Genomic DNA, 18,870 nt, shown 5'->3' with positions numbered 1-18,870 from the left:
AATGGTGTGCTCCCGAGTAGGCAACAGTGATTTTGACGGCACCGCTTTTATCACGGCAGCATTCTCAATGGAAACTTCGGGCCAGGTAGCGCGACGTCAGCGATCGGAGTACAGAGGCCTTGTCATATCTAAGTGCTGTTTGCTAATCGCACGCCTATCTTTTTCTTTCGCGCATGCGCATGGGTTTGCGGCCGAGGGGCTTTGGGTTTACAGGTGACCGCCAGACGGACGGACGGACGGATTGGCTAGAGATGTACAGCTTCGCTGTAAAAATCAAAAGGCAAGACCACTCAGAGATGAATAATGATTCGCTATTGGTAATCTTTATTTGAAGGAAGGTGGTGTGCCTTTCTAAGCGCTCTTCTACGTATTCGACAAGAAGTGCTGCAGCAGCAGGCGAGTGCACCGCCGTGATGCGTTACCGCTGCAGTCGAGCGTAGCTGCCCGTTCAAGCAGCGCGCACGCGGCGCCGACGGCGGCAGCAGCGATGCTCGCCGAGCGCGAACGTCACGCGCTCCAGCAGGGCCGCCGGCAGGCAGACGGAGAAGCAGGCGACCATCAGGTAGAAGAGGCCGCTCACGTCCTCCACGCGGATGGTGTGGAAGGTGAAGGACTGCGCCCCCGCCGTCCCGGTCTGGCTCCTCTGCTTGGCCCGCTGGATGATGCTGAGTCGATTCCACTCGGGTAGGCCGGACTCGATGATCCATCGGGTGCTGGAAGTATGCGCGCAAGAAGCTCCAGCGCGACTGTGGGCTCTTTCCGCTCCTACTGTCATCCTATACCACAACGCTCGACAACTGTGTGAAAAGAATGGGTGCGTCGCAAGATTTCACGTAATCACAAAATATAAAAGTAACAAATTAACTGAAATTTTTATGGAAAGATCATGAAGATGAATTGCTGACATTCCCATTGAAACGGGACGCTGACAAATAGTCGCTTAGCCTGCTTGTGTTAATCGGGTATGCTATACATGCTTTTCATTCTAGTATTTTTGTGTACATCTCCTCGTTTCTTTATTGCCACTCGAAGCACATCTTCCTCGTCGGCCTCGCCATCGCCGTGAGGACGTGGTCGAACACGAAAAACTTGCTCGCTTAGTGCGTGAGAATGTTGCCCGTCAACTTGCCTTCGTCCTCTTCATTGAGAAGCCGTCCGCTCGTCTGCCGCCAATGCTCCGCACTCTGAATGCCGACGAAGCTGCTCAAGCTGTTCCAACAATCTGCAGTTGCAAATTGTTGCATCCTACTGTTGCATCCGCTCCTACTGCATCTTGGACCGGGCCGTGAGTCAGCAATTCTAGGCGAACACCTGACAATCGTCTCATTTGTTACGCCTACTGCACTCCAGGACAAACCGCCTGCTATTGCCGCCGTCGCCTTCCGAGTTGCAATGACGCTGCTTGGCTGTTCGAGCACGGGGTTCAGCCCATGCCGCAATCCGGTCCTGGTCCCCCACAGCGGAATCTCGGTCGCGCCGCTCACCGCTTCCTCGTCGGCGGTCGCTCTCCCCACTGCTTCGCCGACCCTATGACCGGGAAAACTAAGCGACGCCGTTCCAAGAGGCTCCGCCATTTTTCAACTGCCCTCGCTCCTGTCCCGATCACAATTGTCGCAATGTCCGTTCAACGTGTTGCTTCTTGTGCGCTTGCGGGCACCGGCGCCACCGTGTCTATTGTAGCCGCCAAACTTCCGTTCGCTGCAGAAGGCTACCACGCCGCTCTACGGACTGTCGCTTCAGACGGTAAGCGCGCAGCACGTTACACCTCTCGCAGCCTGTTGTGCTTATACAAGACATTAAGTACAGTGTCGAGTTTATTGTTCTTTATTGGAGCTCTCCTGCTGGTCCCCTGCATGTAACATTGCGTTTGCTACGCTGCGACATCTTCTTACCTCTCCACCTATTGGAACGACAGAAATCTGAGCTAGTTGGTAAGGATTCATTATGCAAGAAAAGGTGAGGCGTGCACACAGGGCACAAGAGTTGTCCATGTTGTCCAGTTGCCCTTGTTGTGCACTTCTCTTGTGTCCTGTCTGCACGCCTCACCTTTTCTTGCATAATGACTCCACCTATTCTTCGTCATTTCGACCCGGCAGATGCAACTGAAGTACATACAGGCGTCAGGCGGATCGGTCCTGGCGCCGCCATCACACCACGAAAACCCGATTAGTACGACTACGTCGTCGCCTATGCGAGTTGCGCACTGACACAAGCAGATGCCAATTACAGCGTGACTGAAAAAGAGTGCTTGTCTCTAGTCTGGGCATTCGCAAAGTTCCACCCATACTTATACGGCGGCCCATTCGACCTAGTAACGGATCACCGCGCGCTTTCTTGGCTGGCCACGTTGAAAGATCGATCTGGCCGCTCGCTGGGCACTCCGAATCCAGGAGTACAAAATTCGTGTCATCTACGGCTGCGGATGGACCAAGAATTTGTTTATTTATTTATTTTATTTGAAGTACCTTACAGGTCCGTAGGGCATTGTGTAAGGGGGGCGAGAAATCCCAACAGTGCATACACTACCAGATGACAAAGAAAAAAGTAAAATACATGGTAAGTATAATTTGTGCACATAATAGCAGTAACGAAGAGGAGACTAAGCAATGCGGAAATAACGAGATAAATATGGCACATAGTTTAAAGCACACGATAACACAAAAAGCGCATGGCGCATGAATAAGTGCACAATTCATCAAGCGTGTTATAGCAAATGCAAAAAAAACGGCGGAAACGAAATGCTTAACTTCAAAATATGAACCGAAACATGAATATTTGGTCTTCCCATGCCTGATTTTGAATGTCTGTGCTTTTCGCTAGCGCTAACAGTTGCCACACAAGCGAAGCGTAACATTAGCTATGGTGGAAATTAATGTCCATGCTGAACAGTTTCTGTGAACAATATTTTAGAACAATTTTTAAACCTTTATGTTACAGCGAAACACACGCACACACACACACACACACACACACACACACACAGACACACACACACACACGAGCGCGCGCTTACATACATACATACATACATACATACATACATACATACATACATACATACATACATACATACATACATACATACATACATACATACATACATACATACATACATACCAGGGGCGTAGCCAGGGGGGGCTTATGGTGCTTCAGTCCCAACCGACATTTTTTCTTAGTGTCCATTGTGGGGATGCGCGACTCTCACGCGTCTCCTCATATGCTGTTTTCCCGCATAGCTCCGGTCTCCTGTAATCCGGCTTCGCCGCGTGGTCTGGTTGAAGCGCAGCACGAGAGATGGCGCGAGTGTGGCTCTGCTAGCGCCGCCTAACGGCAGGTTACTTGAGCGCATAAAGGAGAGCGCGCTTCCTCCTTGGGCCGGGATCGGCAAGCTGCACGTTCCGCGAGTGCGCCGATCCGTGCTTCTGCGAGACCGTCTCGCGTGGCCTCCTTCGAACGCGCCACCGTTCGCGTGACTGTACGCGCGAACGACCAGCCGTTGGGATCCACCATGGGGCGAACATATTCGTTCGTTATCCGTCGCGGTGAGTCGGACTTCCTAGATTTGTCGCGCGCCCATCGGCATGTTTTGTGGATAGCAACTCGGCTAACAGGCATTGTTCTATGAAAGGTGCAATAAATGCCCTTGTGATTGTTTGCACTACTGTGTTGTCGTTCCTTTGTCCCAAGAGCACGGATGAGAACCCCACACCATGCGCCGCCGACCAAAACAACCCCCCGGCGCCGGAAATCATTCTGGATTTCGCTGCAATGCCCAGTCGTATGACGCCAGGAGCCCCATCTCAGCACAAAGTTTCAAGGGCGTTTTGATGACGAGCGGGCTCTTCGGTGCACATGGATTTCAATTCCGAAAGCTTATGGGTATAAAAATCTCATAAACTTTTGATACGAAAGGTGAGTTGCCATTTATAAAGCCGTGCTTTAGATTTTCAGTTGCGGAACGTTATGGGTTGAATGTTATAAACATTTGGCGCCAAAGGTGCATTGACGTTTCTAAAGTCGTGCATCGGAACACACAACGAGACATGCCGAATCAACACACTATCAGAAAAGTTGACAAAGCACGCAGTGAGGTCCGATGAGACGAAGCGTTGTGGTGGTTCATTTGTGCCGTCATGTCACAGAAAAGAATATTAACGTTTTTTTCACCTGCCCCAAAGCATCCATATGAAGACACTAATGTCAGCAAAGGTAACTACGTTCTTATTTATTTTTATGCTTTGTGTTTTATTCGCAAGGGTACATTGAGCCTCTTCAGTCTTGTTCTTGCTACTCGTGCGCTGCCAGAGCCAGCAAGAGCGCATGCATTCTTCTCGTGTTGCCCCGACCACCATGCGGCGGACTTCGGTGCGCGTTAGTTTTTCTCTGGCCGAGTGGATTTTCGCCTGGCAGCGTTTTGGACGCCTTCGGACTAGCAGAAGAAAACAAGAAACAGTGGTCGCTCATCGCCACCACTGCGGGGACTCGACGTATTGCAACGCGTTCGCTTGAGCGCAACCTCTCCGGAAAGTCTTGTCTCGCCCGTGTACGATACCGAGCAGTATGCGCATGCTTCACTGTGGACCAATAGTCTCATATTTTCTTCGATATTCCTCCGGTAGCCACATTAGGTGCCCAAAGTAGGCATTCGATTGTGGCCAACATGTTTTCGTTTGAGTTTCTTCATTTCGGTGATACCGCCCTAGAATAAAAGAGACGTTGCGGCGCAGCGAATTGTCGCATGGTGAAAGTACGATTTTGTTACTGCTTTTGCGGAAATTAATGGGCCACAGGGTGCTTCAGTTGCCGGATATTGTTATCATATTATTGCGATAGCAATTATATCGGCACTTCAGGCGCATTCCTGCCGTCGCCCTTATGTGCACGGGCAATAACATCGGAATCGCGCGCCGCATGCTGTAGTGCGAGTGAAGGGGCGAGGGTGGCATGCGTGAGTCGACGATGGTGGCTGAGCCTTGTGTACGCAAGGGGGAAAAGCGGGCAGGAAGCGTTGCCTTCCGTGGCGCGCGATGCATTGGGGGGAGTGAAGAGAGGAGGGGTGGGCCTTAGGATTTTGTGATGTGTGAATCTGTGAATTTGCAACATGTTTATTTGCCTTGTTTGAGGCATTATATACCGTGACTTTTTCTTAGACACGTAGATTTATTGGAGACCTATACGGATATTTCGATATCTTATTGCGAGGTTTTGTGTATGGGTGCAGTGAACTTTGTTTACAGTAACGCTTCTTTTGCCCTTTATCAAGCAGTATCTTCGCATTTGTATATTCCATTGTATCTTCGCATTTCTAACGTACGAGGGTGAGTCAAATGAAAGCAAGCCAACCAACCCCGCGCAATAATTGTTCTGTGCATTATCTGCGAAGCGGATGCGCGTAGCACACAGTGTTAGGAATGGCCGTACGGGGTGGCAACGTGCCAGCTTTCAGCCCGCTACACGTGTTGCAAGCCCACCAGACGGGGCGCCCTTCAGAGAATTGCGGATGACCGGCTGCCACGTGGCGCGCGGTCAGCTCAGGAATGCGGTAGTCGGCAGCGCCACCGGGGACGGAGCAGAGTTCCACGAAGCCCTCTGACGTCGGCTCCGGACACTCGAACGTGTGAGCCTTTGTGTGTGTGGGCCGTCCTGCGGGGGGGGGGGGGCGGCAAGTTTACAATGACTGGACGAACGTTTGCGTCCACTGGGACTCCGTCCATGGGGACTTCGAACGGTGACGTCGAACTATGACGTCGAGCGGAGAGCTTATAAGCAGCGTTTGCCGGCTGCTAGAGTGTGCTCGTCGTCGGGAGCTGAGTGCTCGTTGTCATGCTCGAAATGTAGTTGTGAGCTGTGTGCTCGTAAACTGTTTGCTGTATGTTCGTCTTGCGTGCTCCATATGGGAGTCACGCTAGAGTGTCGATGTATGTCTTGCCTAAAATGTTAATAAGTAAATAAACCCTGCTCGCCTAGTTCCTGCCCCAACGTCCTCCGATCGTCCTGCGAGCCCGACTCAAATCCTAATATCTGGTTGGCAGCGGTGAGATTAGCCTACGGCTCCTAGATCGGCCTACGGCTCGTAAATCGGCCTACGACTCGGAGACAGCAACGGCAGCTGACGGACGTTGGCACATGGTGATCGACCGGCATCCTGATCAAGTTGGAGGCGACTTGAGATTGACCACCTCTTGCAACTGAATGGATACGGCGGGGAAGGACTGGTGATATGGTGCTGCTTCAGTGGGTAAGCGTTTGGTTTTGGCTGTAAGATTTACCAGGCTTCAATTTCACTGTGTTTTTGGATTTGATTCGCTGGGGATCTTTTACTTGTATTTTGATTTGCGTAGGTATCGCAGCAAGTATTGTGTGACAGCAGAGCCAAAGTTTAAAGTAGCGACCATGGTCCTAATGTGTTTGACGAGAGCTGACCTGTTGTGGTTGTGTGAAGAGATCGAGGTAGACGTAGAGGAGGACTTGACGGAGTCAGAGATTCGTAAGACCATTTTGCAAAGTGGCAATGAATTGAAACTCATCGAAAAACTAGGTAACCGAATTCTAAGAAAAAGACAGGAACAAGAATCAATTAAGCAAGGATGCCAAGAGCGCGAGCGAAAACGCCAAGAGCGTGAGCAGAAACGGCAGGAGGTTGAAAAAGAAATTGCAGCAGTAAAGAAACAGATACAGGATTTGCAGCAGCTAAACGCAGGAAGTCAACAGCGGCTTGAGAAATCTGTAGGCTGGGCGCAGCAAAAGTGTGAGGAAGTAGATTGCAGATTTTCATCAAAAGCCGAGAAAAGTAGTAGCACCTGTGAGAGTAGCAGCACGTTCATAGGTTAACTCGAAGTGCTAGCAGCTAACGAAGCCTTAGTGGCAACAGAGGCCGTTAAAGGCCAGAGTGAGAGCGACGAGGTGCTGTGCCAACAGAGGACTGTAGAGACAGCTAGGCCAGCTGCGAACAAATTGGCACAGTTACCGCGCGTGTGCGTCGCATCTCATGGTAGCGAGGTCGTTAGCGAGGTACAGAATGCTACGGACTCTACGGACGCGAGCACCCAGGTTGAGTCAGATCTGCGTACCGAAGTGAGGTGCCAGCTGGACGATGCAGTTGAGAGTAGTTCTCGGGATGGCGAGCTCCGTAGCTCACGAGAGAACAACTGCATTGTCCAGGGATCGGTGCGGCTCCCCGCCAGTCTAGGTAGCCTAGAGAGGGATGATTTAATTAGGAATCATTCGGACTGTGAGCATGAGACAGCGATCGAGACTGACGGGCTGTGTGTCGATGCACAGCGTGAGCTGGGCAGTGCAGTAGAGGGAAGCTCGCAAGAGTGCGAATTGCATAACTCGAGTAAAGCCTGCTGCATTGTGCCAGAGTCGGTTGAGCTGTCCGCCAGTCGAGGCAGAGAGAATGTTGATTTAAATGAAAATCAATCAGACTGTGCGGGTAAGAGACCGATCCGAGCCGACGATATGTGTAACGGCCAGCACGAGGCGCGAGATGACGGCATGAAAGAGAAGTCAAAGAGAAAGCGCCGCAGAAAGAAGCACCGAAAAGATCGGAATGCGGTGACTAATGTAGCGCCGCCAAAGACGGCGGGAGCCCCAGAAGGGCAGGGCGCGGAGAAAAGACAGGTGCGGTCGTCACGGACAATGTTGACGCATCAAACACGTTCGAGCAGAACAAAGGGGAACCGAGAAGCATGTTCTGTACGGACGCAGACAAAGGGCACGGGGCAGTTAAATTCCTCGTCGTTCCATCGTTCCCTTCGAAGCTCAGCGTGCAGAACAAAGAAGCGCAAGGTGGCAAGACGAGACCAGGTGGGGAGTAGCGACGCGGTCAGTCGAGGTCATGTTGAAAGCGGGGCGCCAGGACACAAATTTGCAGGGGACTGTAACGTCTTGGGGGAGCTGATAGTGAGTCAGCCCTTTTGTTCTTCCTCGGTAGCAAGAGTAGCTTTCAGACCGCGACCACCTCGGTTACGGCTCAAAAGTGAGTCAGTTGTAACCGTTTGAAACGGGGGGGAAGCCAAGAGAGCTTCCGTAGAAGTGAAACGTGTTTTGTTTTATTTTTGAGCACTTGGTAATTCTCGCGATTGAAGTTTCTTTCAGTACGTAAAAGTATGAGCTTTGTGTTTTCGTTCGAGAAGCTCGAGATTTGTAAGACGCGGTGTTTGTAAACATCCAGTATCACGAGGTGTTCATTAATAAGTATATAGGCTTTCTTTTTTGTGTGCGTGAGTAACCTGAAGGTCAAGGTTATCGTTGAGAGGCCTATCGTAACGCGCGTGTGTGTTATTTAACCTTCTTTCTTTTTAAGTGTTTTTTGAATTTTCTAAGGTTAAGCGCATAGATTTTCAGTAAGTGCGTGATTTGCACTGAGAAGAGCTCTTAGGTCCATTAGCGCGTGTCCTGCGTGGACGGAAGGAAGCAGAACGTTGATGACTGGGTTGCTCGTGTGTGTCGAGGGCAGCCGTATTCTGACTTCTCTAGTACGCGTGCGAAGAGCTAGTTAGTAAAAGACACATTTGTTTAAAGGTTCCTTTGTGTTGCGTAAGTTACGCAACTGTGGTTGTTTGTTTAAGGAACGTGTCCTGTGTGGATTAAAGGAAGAAATGTGAGTCAGCGTAATGAAAACTTTGTATGATGCGAGCACGCGTTTGGAATAGAGACCACAAAGCTAGCGCGATTGTATTTACGTACCTGTGGAGTTGGCCAGACGGTTCAGTGGCAGCAGTACATGAAATAAGTACGCCACTGCGGTAGGGTAAGAACAGGCTGTTCGTGAAGTGAAGCTGCTTAAGTTATGTTTAGGTATTGGTGTTTGAAAGCCTTCGGTTTAATTCTGCGTAAACCTTTACTCTTGTGCAGCGCAACGGTCGGGTTTGGTCGAAATCAGGAGGAACGTGAACGCTCGCTTTGGCGGCACAAAATTTTGGGGCAAAATTTGGGATTTCCACTTGAGTGACTTGCATGGAAATTGTGATAGGAGGCCTGGTGGGTTAGCAGCTAATTCCGGGTGTTTGAACGCTGAGCGGTACTGTGTTGCCGGTCGACTCTTATGTGCCACTTGTTGTAAGATGGTTGAAGGCATTCCAAGTACGCAGGGGTTGAAGAGAGCAAAGCCGTCATCTTGCTCGCCAGCCATTCTCTTCCTGCGCAGCGGTTGCCAGCACTGGCCAGGCGAGATTTTCCGGGCCATGGAGGAGCTGTTTGGAATGGCCGTACGGGGTGGCAACGTGCCAGCTTTCAGCCCGCTGCACGTGTTCTAAGCCCACCAGACGGGGCGCCCTTCAGAGAACTGCGGATGACCGGCAGCCACGTGGCGCGCGGTCAGCTCAGGAATGCGGTACTCGGCAGCACCACCGGGGACGGAGCAGAGTTCCACGAAGCCCTCTGACGTCGGCTCCGGACATTCGAACGTGTGAGCCTTTGTGTGTGTGGGCCGTCCTGCGGGGGGGGGGGGGCGGCAAGTTTACAATGACTGGACGAACGTTTCCGTCCATTGAGAATCCGTCCACGGGGACTTCGAACGGTGACGTCGAATGATGACGTCGAACTATGACGTCGAGCGGAGAGCTTATAAGCAGTGTTTGCCGGCTGCTAGAGCGTGCTCGTCGTCGGGAGCTGAGTGCTCGTTGTCATGCTCTAAATGTAGTAGTGAGCTGTGTGCTCGTAAACTGTTTGCTGTATGTTCGTCTTGCGTGCTCCATATGGGAGTCACGCTAGACTGTCGATGTATGTCTTGCCTAAAATGTTAATGAGTAAATAAATCCTGTTCACCGAGTTCCTCTCTACGACCTTCAACTCCTTCAAATGGTGGCAGCGGCGATATAGTCTGACGACTCCTACATCTGGTTGACAGCGGGAGGATCGTCCGACAACTCTGACAACAGGCATCTCTCATTTACAAAAGTGACACGCTGGTGTGAGAATAAAGATTCTTGAATGCTCTCATAAACTGGGTTGAACGTGGTTGCGTGACGTATTGGACACTCCAAAAGTTGAACAGCGTGGTGTCGAGAAGTTTTTGACAGCTGAAGGTGTTTTCCAAAAATAAATTAGTCTCCTTGTGGCTGCCGTGTACGTTGAACACTGCATTTCATTGGCCACTGCAAAACATTGGCGGAAACGGTTGAATGAAGGACGGGAAAGTTGCAAAGATGATCCATGACCACGCCAAAGCCACCATGCAATACCCCCAACGCAATTGCAGAGGTTGATGAGCTGATTAGACAAGAACAGAGAATAAGCATTGAGGAACTGGCAGTGTGCGTGAACATCAGACATGGTTCGGGTCACACCATAATTCATTACCATCTGGGTTATTGGCTCTTGTGTGCGCAACGGATGCCCAAGATTTTGAGGCGCCGCCAGAAAACGGAGAAGTTCGGCGCTGCCTTGACTTATCTCATCCAGTATCACAATGAGGGTGACGACTTCTTGTCTGCAGTTGTGACCGGAAACGAATCATGGTGCCACTACTACGAGCCTGAAACACGATGGCAAAGCCTACAGTGGAAACATTCAAATTAACGCCCCCCCCCCCCCCAAATAAAGCAAAGGTCGTCATTTACGCCGGAAAGGTATTGTTTACTTTAGTTTCGGTCGTCAGGGGCAATTACTGATATAATTTTCTAAACCTGGAGAGTCTATCAACCATTTCCGATATTGTGAAACGTCGATCGGCTGCGTGTCGCAATGAAGAACAAACGACGTGGAAAATTGGCGAATGGGGTCATGTTGCTCCACGACAATGCCGTGCCCACGTCGCTGATGTGGTTAATACAAAACTGCAAAGTTCAAGTGGAAATTGCTGCAACATCCGCCATACAGCAGCCCAGACATGTCGCCTTGCAACTTCCTCATTTTGGGGCAATTGAAAAAAAAAACAGCTCAAGGGAACCAGATTTGTGTCTGACGATGAGGTGAAAGAGTCAGTTAGAGACTTCTTGAAGCAGCGACCCAAGGAGCTTTATGATACGGGAATCACGCGACTCCTTAATCAGTGGGACAAATGTCTAAATACTCATGGAGGCTACTTTTAATGAATGTGCTCCGTTCGTCAAATATTCGCATTGGCTCACTTTCATTTGACTCGCCCTCGTATAGTTTGCTGAACTTCTTCTTTTTATATGTGCTCTCTGTTACGACTATAATTTCGGTGCAATTGCTCACAATACGCGACTGGTGACAGCTGCTCCTGAGCAATACATTGGAACAAAGGACAGCGTCATTAGGATTTTTCCCTAGCCGTTGTGTTGGTAGAAAAATGTTAACAAGGTTCTTGACTGAGAAAGTTTCATTAAAATATTTGTCCCCAACGTGTTCATATCACGGCCTTTACGTTTCTCATATCAGCGGCATGCACTGCTTTGCTGGTTTCTAACTGATATAGTTCTAAAGATCGTGTGATATTTTCTTTGCTTATTAAATAGACAAAAAAAAACGGAAGCATTGATATAAGCTCTTTCGGGAACGACAGAATACACTTGTATGTCCCAAAAATTATGAAAAATTTTGCTTGTCTTGACATTGCGCAGCGTTGAAGAATTCGTTTGCAGCATCTTTCGTGATGGCAATGCCGTTATCATTCATGTATTTGATCCCTTGACAAATTTTATAAGGAGGAGGCCGAGCTGCAATGCAAGCCCCCCCCCCGAACGAAATGTCTGGCTACGTCACTGATACATACATACATACATACATACATACATACATACATACATACATACATACATACATACATACATACATACATACATACATACATACATACATACATACATACATACATACATACATACATACATACATACATACATACATACATACATACATAAAAGCCCCTGCCTACCCCTCGCACTAAACCAGCTTCCAACACTTCACACGCATACATTTTTTGGACTTTGGCATTCTATGTATTGCATTGAAAGAGAAAAAGAACAACAAATCCTGATAACAGCTCCGTACGAAACATTCATTTGAGGGATCGCCAGCCATTTGTGAGCAAGCGCGAGTAAGAGTGGGCGCGAGAGAGAAAATCTGGGGGCTTTTGCTCCTTGAATATAGTGTTACGCGAAGGACGAGTCAGTAAGACGAGTAACTATTTACAGGTTATATTGACAACAGCGGTCGCAGCGCTGGGCCGTTAGATTCACAGCGCGAGCCCAGTTCGTTCTTTCTCTTCTTCTCTCGAGTGATGGCACCCATGCGCCTCGTTCAAACAATCAAATGTCACAAGCGTGTAGCATAATCGGCCGGCGGCAGAAGCGACGCCCCGGAGCGTCTAAATGTCCTCATAGGGAGGGTGATACTGCTTCAGTCGTGTAACGTGCACAATATCACTGGACTGGGAAGCAGATGTGGCGTAAGAGGCGGGCTCCTAGGGGTGACGGCATGAAGCACTCGGTATTAGCCTGTTTCATTTATTTTAATTTTATTTCCTTGAAGACCCCGTAGTAGCGGTATTGCATAAGGGGTAGGAATACAACATATACAAACAAGTGTTATAATGCATTCAATTCTGTAGATTCTGTGTAACGAGACTGCAGGTTTTCCGACAAGCCGACCTGACGCGACGGAGACCATAGAAGCAGCAAAAAATCAGGTGGGAAGTGTACGATTCGGTGTCGCTGGTCGTACAAACACCTTTGACTCTCTTGGGATTTTAGAAGGCGGCCACGGACAATTTACCTTGCGTGGGCACAGCAGGCGATGGCGTTAAGTGCATATTCACTGGGCGGTGCCGCGTGAACAAGGAGGGTTGTGTCGAGGGGCAGTGCTGGTTCCCGGCCGAACAGAAGGCAAAATGGGGAATAACCCGCTGTGCCGTGGCGCGAGGAATTATAAGCAAATGTGACAAACGGTAGAGCGAGGTCCCAGTCAGTGTAGTCTGATGAGACATGTTTTGCGAGCATGTCTGCGAGAGTACGATTGAGACGCTCGGGGAGGCCATTTGTTTGCGGATGGTATGATGTGGATAGCTTGTGCCTCGTGACACAGGACTGCAGGATGTCCGCGATAAATTTTGATAGGAATGTCCGGCCACGGCTTGTGAGAAGTTGTCGCGGAGCTCCATGTAATAAAGTCACGTCGCGTAGAAGAAAATCGGCGACATCTGTGGCGCTGCTTGTAGAAAGCGCTCGTGTGATGGCGTAGTGCATGGCGTAATCCGTGGCCACAGCTATCCACCTGTTTCCAGAGGTAGAAAGAGGAAAAGGGCCAAGAAAGTCCGCACCAACTAGAAAAAACGGTTCCGGGGGAATGTCGAGTGGTTGAAGGTACCTAGCAGAAAGCGTCGATGGTGTCTTGCATCGCTGGCACTTCTCATACGCAGCTACGTATCTTCGAACGGAGTGAGCTAGCTCTAGCCAAAAGAAGCATCGGCTGATCCGGTCGTTGGAACGTGACACACCCAGGTGACCGGCATTCGTGGAGAACAGCCGAGCGAAGGTGTTTGGGGATCACAAGGAGTAATGCAGGGCCGTCGGGGTGAACAGTGTGGCAGTAGAGTACGCCATCTTGAAGTGTGAATAAGCGAAGGGGACAGTCGGCAAATGACGATTCCAGGCAGTCAATGACGATACGCAAGGACAGGTAACGGCGCTGCACGTAGGCGACATGGAGTAGTGGAAAAGCAGAGAGAACACAGGCGTCGGCGTCAGTATCAGACGTAGAGGTCGCGTCTTCGACTGGGTAGCGAGAGAAGCAATCTGCGTCCTGGTGTTCGCGTCCCGACTTGTAAGTCACTGTGTAGGGATATTCTTGTAGTCGGAGAGCGCAACGGCCGAGCCGGCCAGTAGGATCTTTGGGCGACGAAAGCCAACAGAGCGCATGATGATCTGTGATTAGTGAGAAGGGCTTGCCATATAAGTATGGGCGGAACTTTGAAACAGCCCTCAAGAGAGAAAGACATTCGCTCTCGGTAATCGAATAGTTGCGCTCTTCAGTTGTCAGGAGTCGGCTAGCGTAGGATATAATGCGGTCGTGTCCGTGTTGGTGTTGCGATACGACGGCGCCGATCCCATAACCATTGGCATCGGTTCGGAGCTCTGTAGGTGCGGATGGGTCAACGTGGGCCAAGACCGGTGGATTGGTGAGAATCGTGATAAGGCTTGAAAATGTGGCAGCCTGAGGGGAACCCCACGTGAAGGGCACGTATTTCTTCAGAAGTTCAGTGAGCGGTCGATCGATTATTGCAAAATCATTCACGAACTGTCGGAAATAAGAATAGAACCCCACAAAACTCCGGACTTCTCTGACAGACTGAGGTACAGGAAACGCCGTTACTGCTAGAACCTTCTCCAGGTCGGGTTGTACTCCGGAAGCATCGACGAGATGGCCTAGTACTGTAATCTGTCGATGCCCGAAGTGGCACATCGATTAGTTTAATTGGAGCCCAGCCTTGCGACTTCAAGAATAGCTGCGACGCGCTCAAGGTGCGTCTGAAATGTAGGAGAAAACACAAGTGCGTCGTCGAGGTAACAAAGGCAAGTTGACCACTTGAAACCTTGAAGCAAAGAGTCGATCATTCGTTCGAACGTGGCGGGCGGATTGCATAAACCGAACGGCATAACCTTGAATTGCTAGACGCCATGGAGTGACGAAAGCGTTCTTTTCTTGGTCTTGCTCATCGACGGAAATCTGCCAATAGCCAGATTGAAGGTCAATGGACGAAAAGTATTTGGCATCGTGAAGCCAATTAAGAGCGTCGTCTATTCGTGGTAAAGGGTAAACCTCCATCTTAGTAATTCGGTTGAGGTGGCGGTAATAAACGCAGAAATGCCACATGCCATCTTTCTTTTTGACGAGCACAACCGGCGACGCCCACGATCTCGACGAGGGCTCAACAATACCTCTGGCGAGCATCTTGTTGACTTCCTGCTGAATAACTTACCGCTCTGCCGTGGACACGCGGTACGGTCGGCGGTGAACGGGAACAGCATCACCAGTGTCTATCCTATGCTTAACAAGAGACGTCTGCCTAAGTGGTCGATTGTCAGTGTCAAATATGTCGTGGTAGGAAAGCAAAAGGCGATATAGGGCGGCTGCTTGGTCAGATGCGAGGTCCGGAATGACCATGGGACGTAGTGGGCCGTCGAGGTTCAAGGCATCCTGCGGGTAATCAGGAGGATTTGGAGACGCGTCGGCTGCAAAAGCAGTGACGTGGTCGTCTGTCATGACCGAAGCGTGGCTACCGCTAGGCCTTCAGGTAACACTTGCTTCGTCAGGCCAAAATTGATAACGGGGAGACACATCCTATTAGCGGCAAGGGTTAAGACGGAGTGTGGCACAGAGATGTCGCGCGCCAGGAGGACCTCACGAATAGGTGCGGGGACATAGTCGCCATCGGGTACGGTTTCTGTTGAGGACAATTAGACGAAGGTTAGGACTTTTGGAGCTAAGCGAACAAACGCTGTAGTGCAGAAGGTGTTCGCTTGTTCGGTGCGAACGTCTGAAAGAAGAGGAAGCTCGAGGCACAGCGTAATGGTGGAACAGTATAAGAGGGCAGAGTGCGTTGTCAGAAAGTTGAGCCCGAAGATTGGGTCATGAGGCTAACTGGTCAGCACGGTGAACAGGACTGGAACTTGGCGGCGAGCAATTTCTTTGCGAGCAGTGCACATACCCCTGACGGCAACAGTGGCGCCATTGGCGACGCGTACGGCTCGAGTGATGGCACTCGTAAGAACTTTTTTTGAGACGACGACATAGATTAGTGCTCATTATGGACACTTGGGCTCCAGCATCAAATAATGCCGTCTACTGAACGCCATCTGCGTCTACTTCAATGAAGTTGGTGTTGGTGAGGAGCGTCAATTGAGGATTTGGATAGGACGAACGTGATGCAGCGCTACCTCCAAGAGCTCCTTGGCCTAGTTTTCCATCCGGAATGGTCAATAATTGGGCGGCGACGCATAGCGGCATGGCTAGGAAGACGAGGAGCGACAGTGTTGAGGTGACGGTGAGTGAGCAGGACGACTGACATCGACGGATACGTCAGAGGCAGGAGGCATACAGCGAAAGGAGATTCTTGTGGAGGAAAAATTGGGGTAAAGTGCAGCGCAGTAACTGGTCTCTCAGTATAGGACACCTCAACAGCGCTGCACAAAAGGGAGGGGAAATGAAAGGAAGGAGTCAACAGCATCAACAGCAGCAAGACGCCTCCGAAGCGGAAAGTAGCTTGGCTTTCGGCGATCTGCGTAGGCGATGGCCTCTGCGTATGTGGCGCTAAGTCGAGCCTATTCGCGTTTAAGCAGGGCTGCTTGTGCGCCGAGAGCCGCGACACACATTAGACGTACATTGCCGTCAATGCTTGGGCAGTGGTCCAGCAGGGAACACAGTAATGCAGCGAGTGCGGCGGTGCGCGCGTTTTTTGGCTCGCTGCTCGGAACGACTGAGGGGCCGTGAGACGGCTCAGCTGCAGCTGTTTGGGCGTTATGGGCACGCAGGGCGTCGCTGTAAGACCGGCCCTGAGGGGTGCCCCCAGACGGAGTAGGAGCGGCTGTGTGCGGCTCGTTCGATGCGGCTCAGGCTCCGGCCAGCTCAAGCGCCTTCTTGCGCGAAAGGGGCCGCTCCGAGGACGACAACAGCACGGTCGCCTTTCTATCGAGATGCCACTCGGGACAGTGCGGCTCAGTCGACGAGTGACGGCCGCCGCAGTTAATGCAGCGTGGTATCTCTGCAGGGCAGTCTTTCGTTGCATGCGACTCACCACAGCGGAGGCAGCGCGCGTCGCGGAAGCAGGGGGCGCCGGTGTGGCCGTAAAGGCCGCAGCGGTCGCATTGGAGTGGCCGGGCCGTCGAGCACGAACGGGGCGCAGTTGCTTGAAGGGCCGCACGTTAGGAGGCACGACGCTCCCGGCAAAAATAACGGTGACGTTTGCGCCACTTTACGAGCAAGAAAGCACCATGACGGGGGCTTCTTTGTTTTCACTGACTGTGTGGGCATCGTAGGAGGGGACGACACCATAGATGATGCCTACACAGGAGTTGTTGTGTAGGGCTTTCGACGGCACAGCTACGTTGCCGATGACGCACACTTCGAGGAAAGGTGCCAAGTCGGCGCCGCGCACCACATCCACAACCACCACATTTTGGCGGAAATTGACGCGAACGCGTCTCACGCCTAATATGGAGGACAGCTGGGCGGCGATGGTGTCTCTCGAGAGGGCCAGGAAGGTGGCGTTTCGCCCGATGGGCAGGTACAGCACCGTGACGGCGGGATCGTGAGCGGCACGGCCGTCTACGGATGGAGTTTGTGGTGGGAAGTACACTAACCGTGAGAAACGGACGCGGTCTCCTTTTTCCGGCGTTCTTGGGCTGCACCGCTGTGGGCTGGCAGGATTGCGCGTCTTCGCCGGTCGTAGGCGAAAGCGGAGAGGGCGAGTTGCTCGGGGTGTGCTCCTCTGTCCCCTTAGCGACTGGGGCAGGGGCGGGCGTACTCGGCCGGTTATCATGGCACGAGGGGCCGTCGGCAGGATCTTCATCTCCGACGGGAGCAGCCACCGCCATCGAGCGCGGGCGCGGTGGGTGGTGGAGTTGTTGAGCGGGTCGACGAGCAGGCCGCCGGCGATGAAAACGAGCGGTGATCCGGTCGGAGAGGCCTTGTCGCACGCGAGTTGGTCCCGTCCGTGCGGGAGAGTGAAGTGTCGGCACCGTCGATACTTGCGGATGGCAAGTAGAAAGTGCTGGAGCTCTCGGGGGTGCCAGCGGGTGACGGGGAGCTGAGGCAACCGTCGGCAGAGGTAGCCGAAGTAGAGGCTTCATCCTTGGTGTTTTCCGACTGGTCCACTTCAGCGAAGGATGCGGCGAGGTGTCCGTCGTCAGACGGATTCGGCACCGCGAAGCGGAATTCGCGGAAAGGAGCATCCTGGTAAGATGGGGCGGGTATGGATGCTGTCGCATTCACTGGCGAGGGCGGACATGACCGCGCGGCAGCGGTAATCCTCGGCTGCTTTAGAGGGCGTCGTGGCGGCTGACGGATGACGTTTGGTGTGTGCGTGCAGGCCGCGCGTCCTGCGCAAGGCGGGAGGCGACACGCATCGTAGGCGAGGCTGTAATCCAGATGCTGGATTACCGCATCTGGATTACAGCCTACTAAGAGCGGAGACCTGCTTACAGTGAGGCTGTAAGCAGGTCGATGCCACGGTTGCGGACATACGAAGGTTCGAGGCAGAAGCCTGGAATAGTTGACGGATCGTTACACATAGGGTATGGGCCTCGGTGAGGTGGAGCGGCTCAACAAACGATGCCGGTCGCCGTGCGAGCCCTGAGAAGGGCTCTGCTCAGGAGCGCGGTTGAGGGCGAAGGGAAGCGCGCGCGAGAAACAGCAGGCGAGACGTACTCGACGGAGCGAGGAGCCGTCGCTCGTCCCCGTCTGTTCGACGCATACAGCGAGGCGAGTAACGGCGCGGGTCGGCATATGGGAGAGGAGACGCCGAAAAGGAGCTCGAATATGGCGACGTCCAGGAGGTGCGGCTGTGGCGAGCGACGTGGCCAATGCGGTGGCAACGGAATCAAATGAGCTTGTCGTCCGGAGTTCTCCACTCGGCAGAGGTGCGGTACCTGGGATGAGAATACAGGTCGCCGTGAGGCGGAGCAGTCGGCATCGGTTGGGCGTTAGGTCGGGAGACGGAACAAGCAGCAGGAAAACCTAGGGTTGCAAATTCTTGCCGTACAACTGCCTGATTGAGGGAGATCGCTGGGCTTGGTCGGTCAATGGTGGGTTCAAGTGGACGTGAATGTAACGGCGCAGGACTTGTAGCCTCAAGTTCGCGGCGAACAATACGTGTGACGTGCTCATTAAAAGGTGGTGAAGCGGCAAGGTCAACGCAAGACGACGTCGCGCCGTGTTAGGGAGCCGGCAGAACTGTGTAATGAC

At 51.9% G+C, this 18,870-nt stretch overlaps 1 protein-coding gene across 2 annotated transcripts in view; it reads right to left on the bottom strand.

Annotated features, from left to right (window-relative positions):
- Positions 1–313: 313 nt before the first annotated feature.
- Positions 314–18,870, bottom strand: part of LOC135918459 (uncharacterized) — a 53,862-nt gene continuing 35,305 nt past the window's right edge. For both annotated transcript variants that reach the window (XM_065452099.2, XM_070532777.1), the window contains exon 3: positions 314–713. In XM_065452099.2, coding sequence (XP_065308171.2) covers positions 449–713 — 265 coding nt within the window. In that variant the 3' untranslated portion in view covers positions 314–448. The remainder of the gene's footprint in view (positions 714–18,870) is intronic.

The sequence above is a fragment of the Dermacentor albipictus genome, chromosome 2, assembly GCF_038994185.2.
Source record: "Dermacentor albipictus isolate Rhodes 1998 colony chromosome 2, USDA_Dalb.pri_finalv2, whole genome shotgun sequence".
NCBI lineage: Eukaryota > Metazoa > Arthropoda > Arachnida > Ixodida > Ixodidae > Dermacentor > Dermacentor albipictus.
Note: the sequence above shows the minus strand (reverse complement) of the source record. Positions and strands in the feature narration are given on the sequence as shown.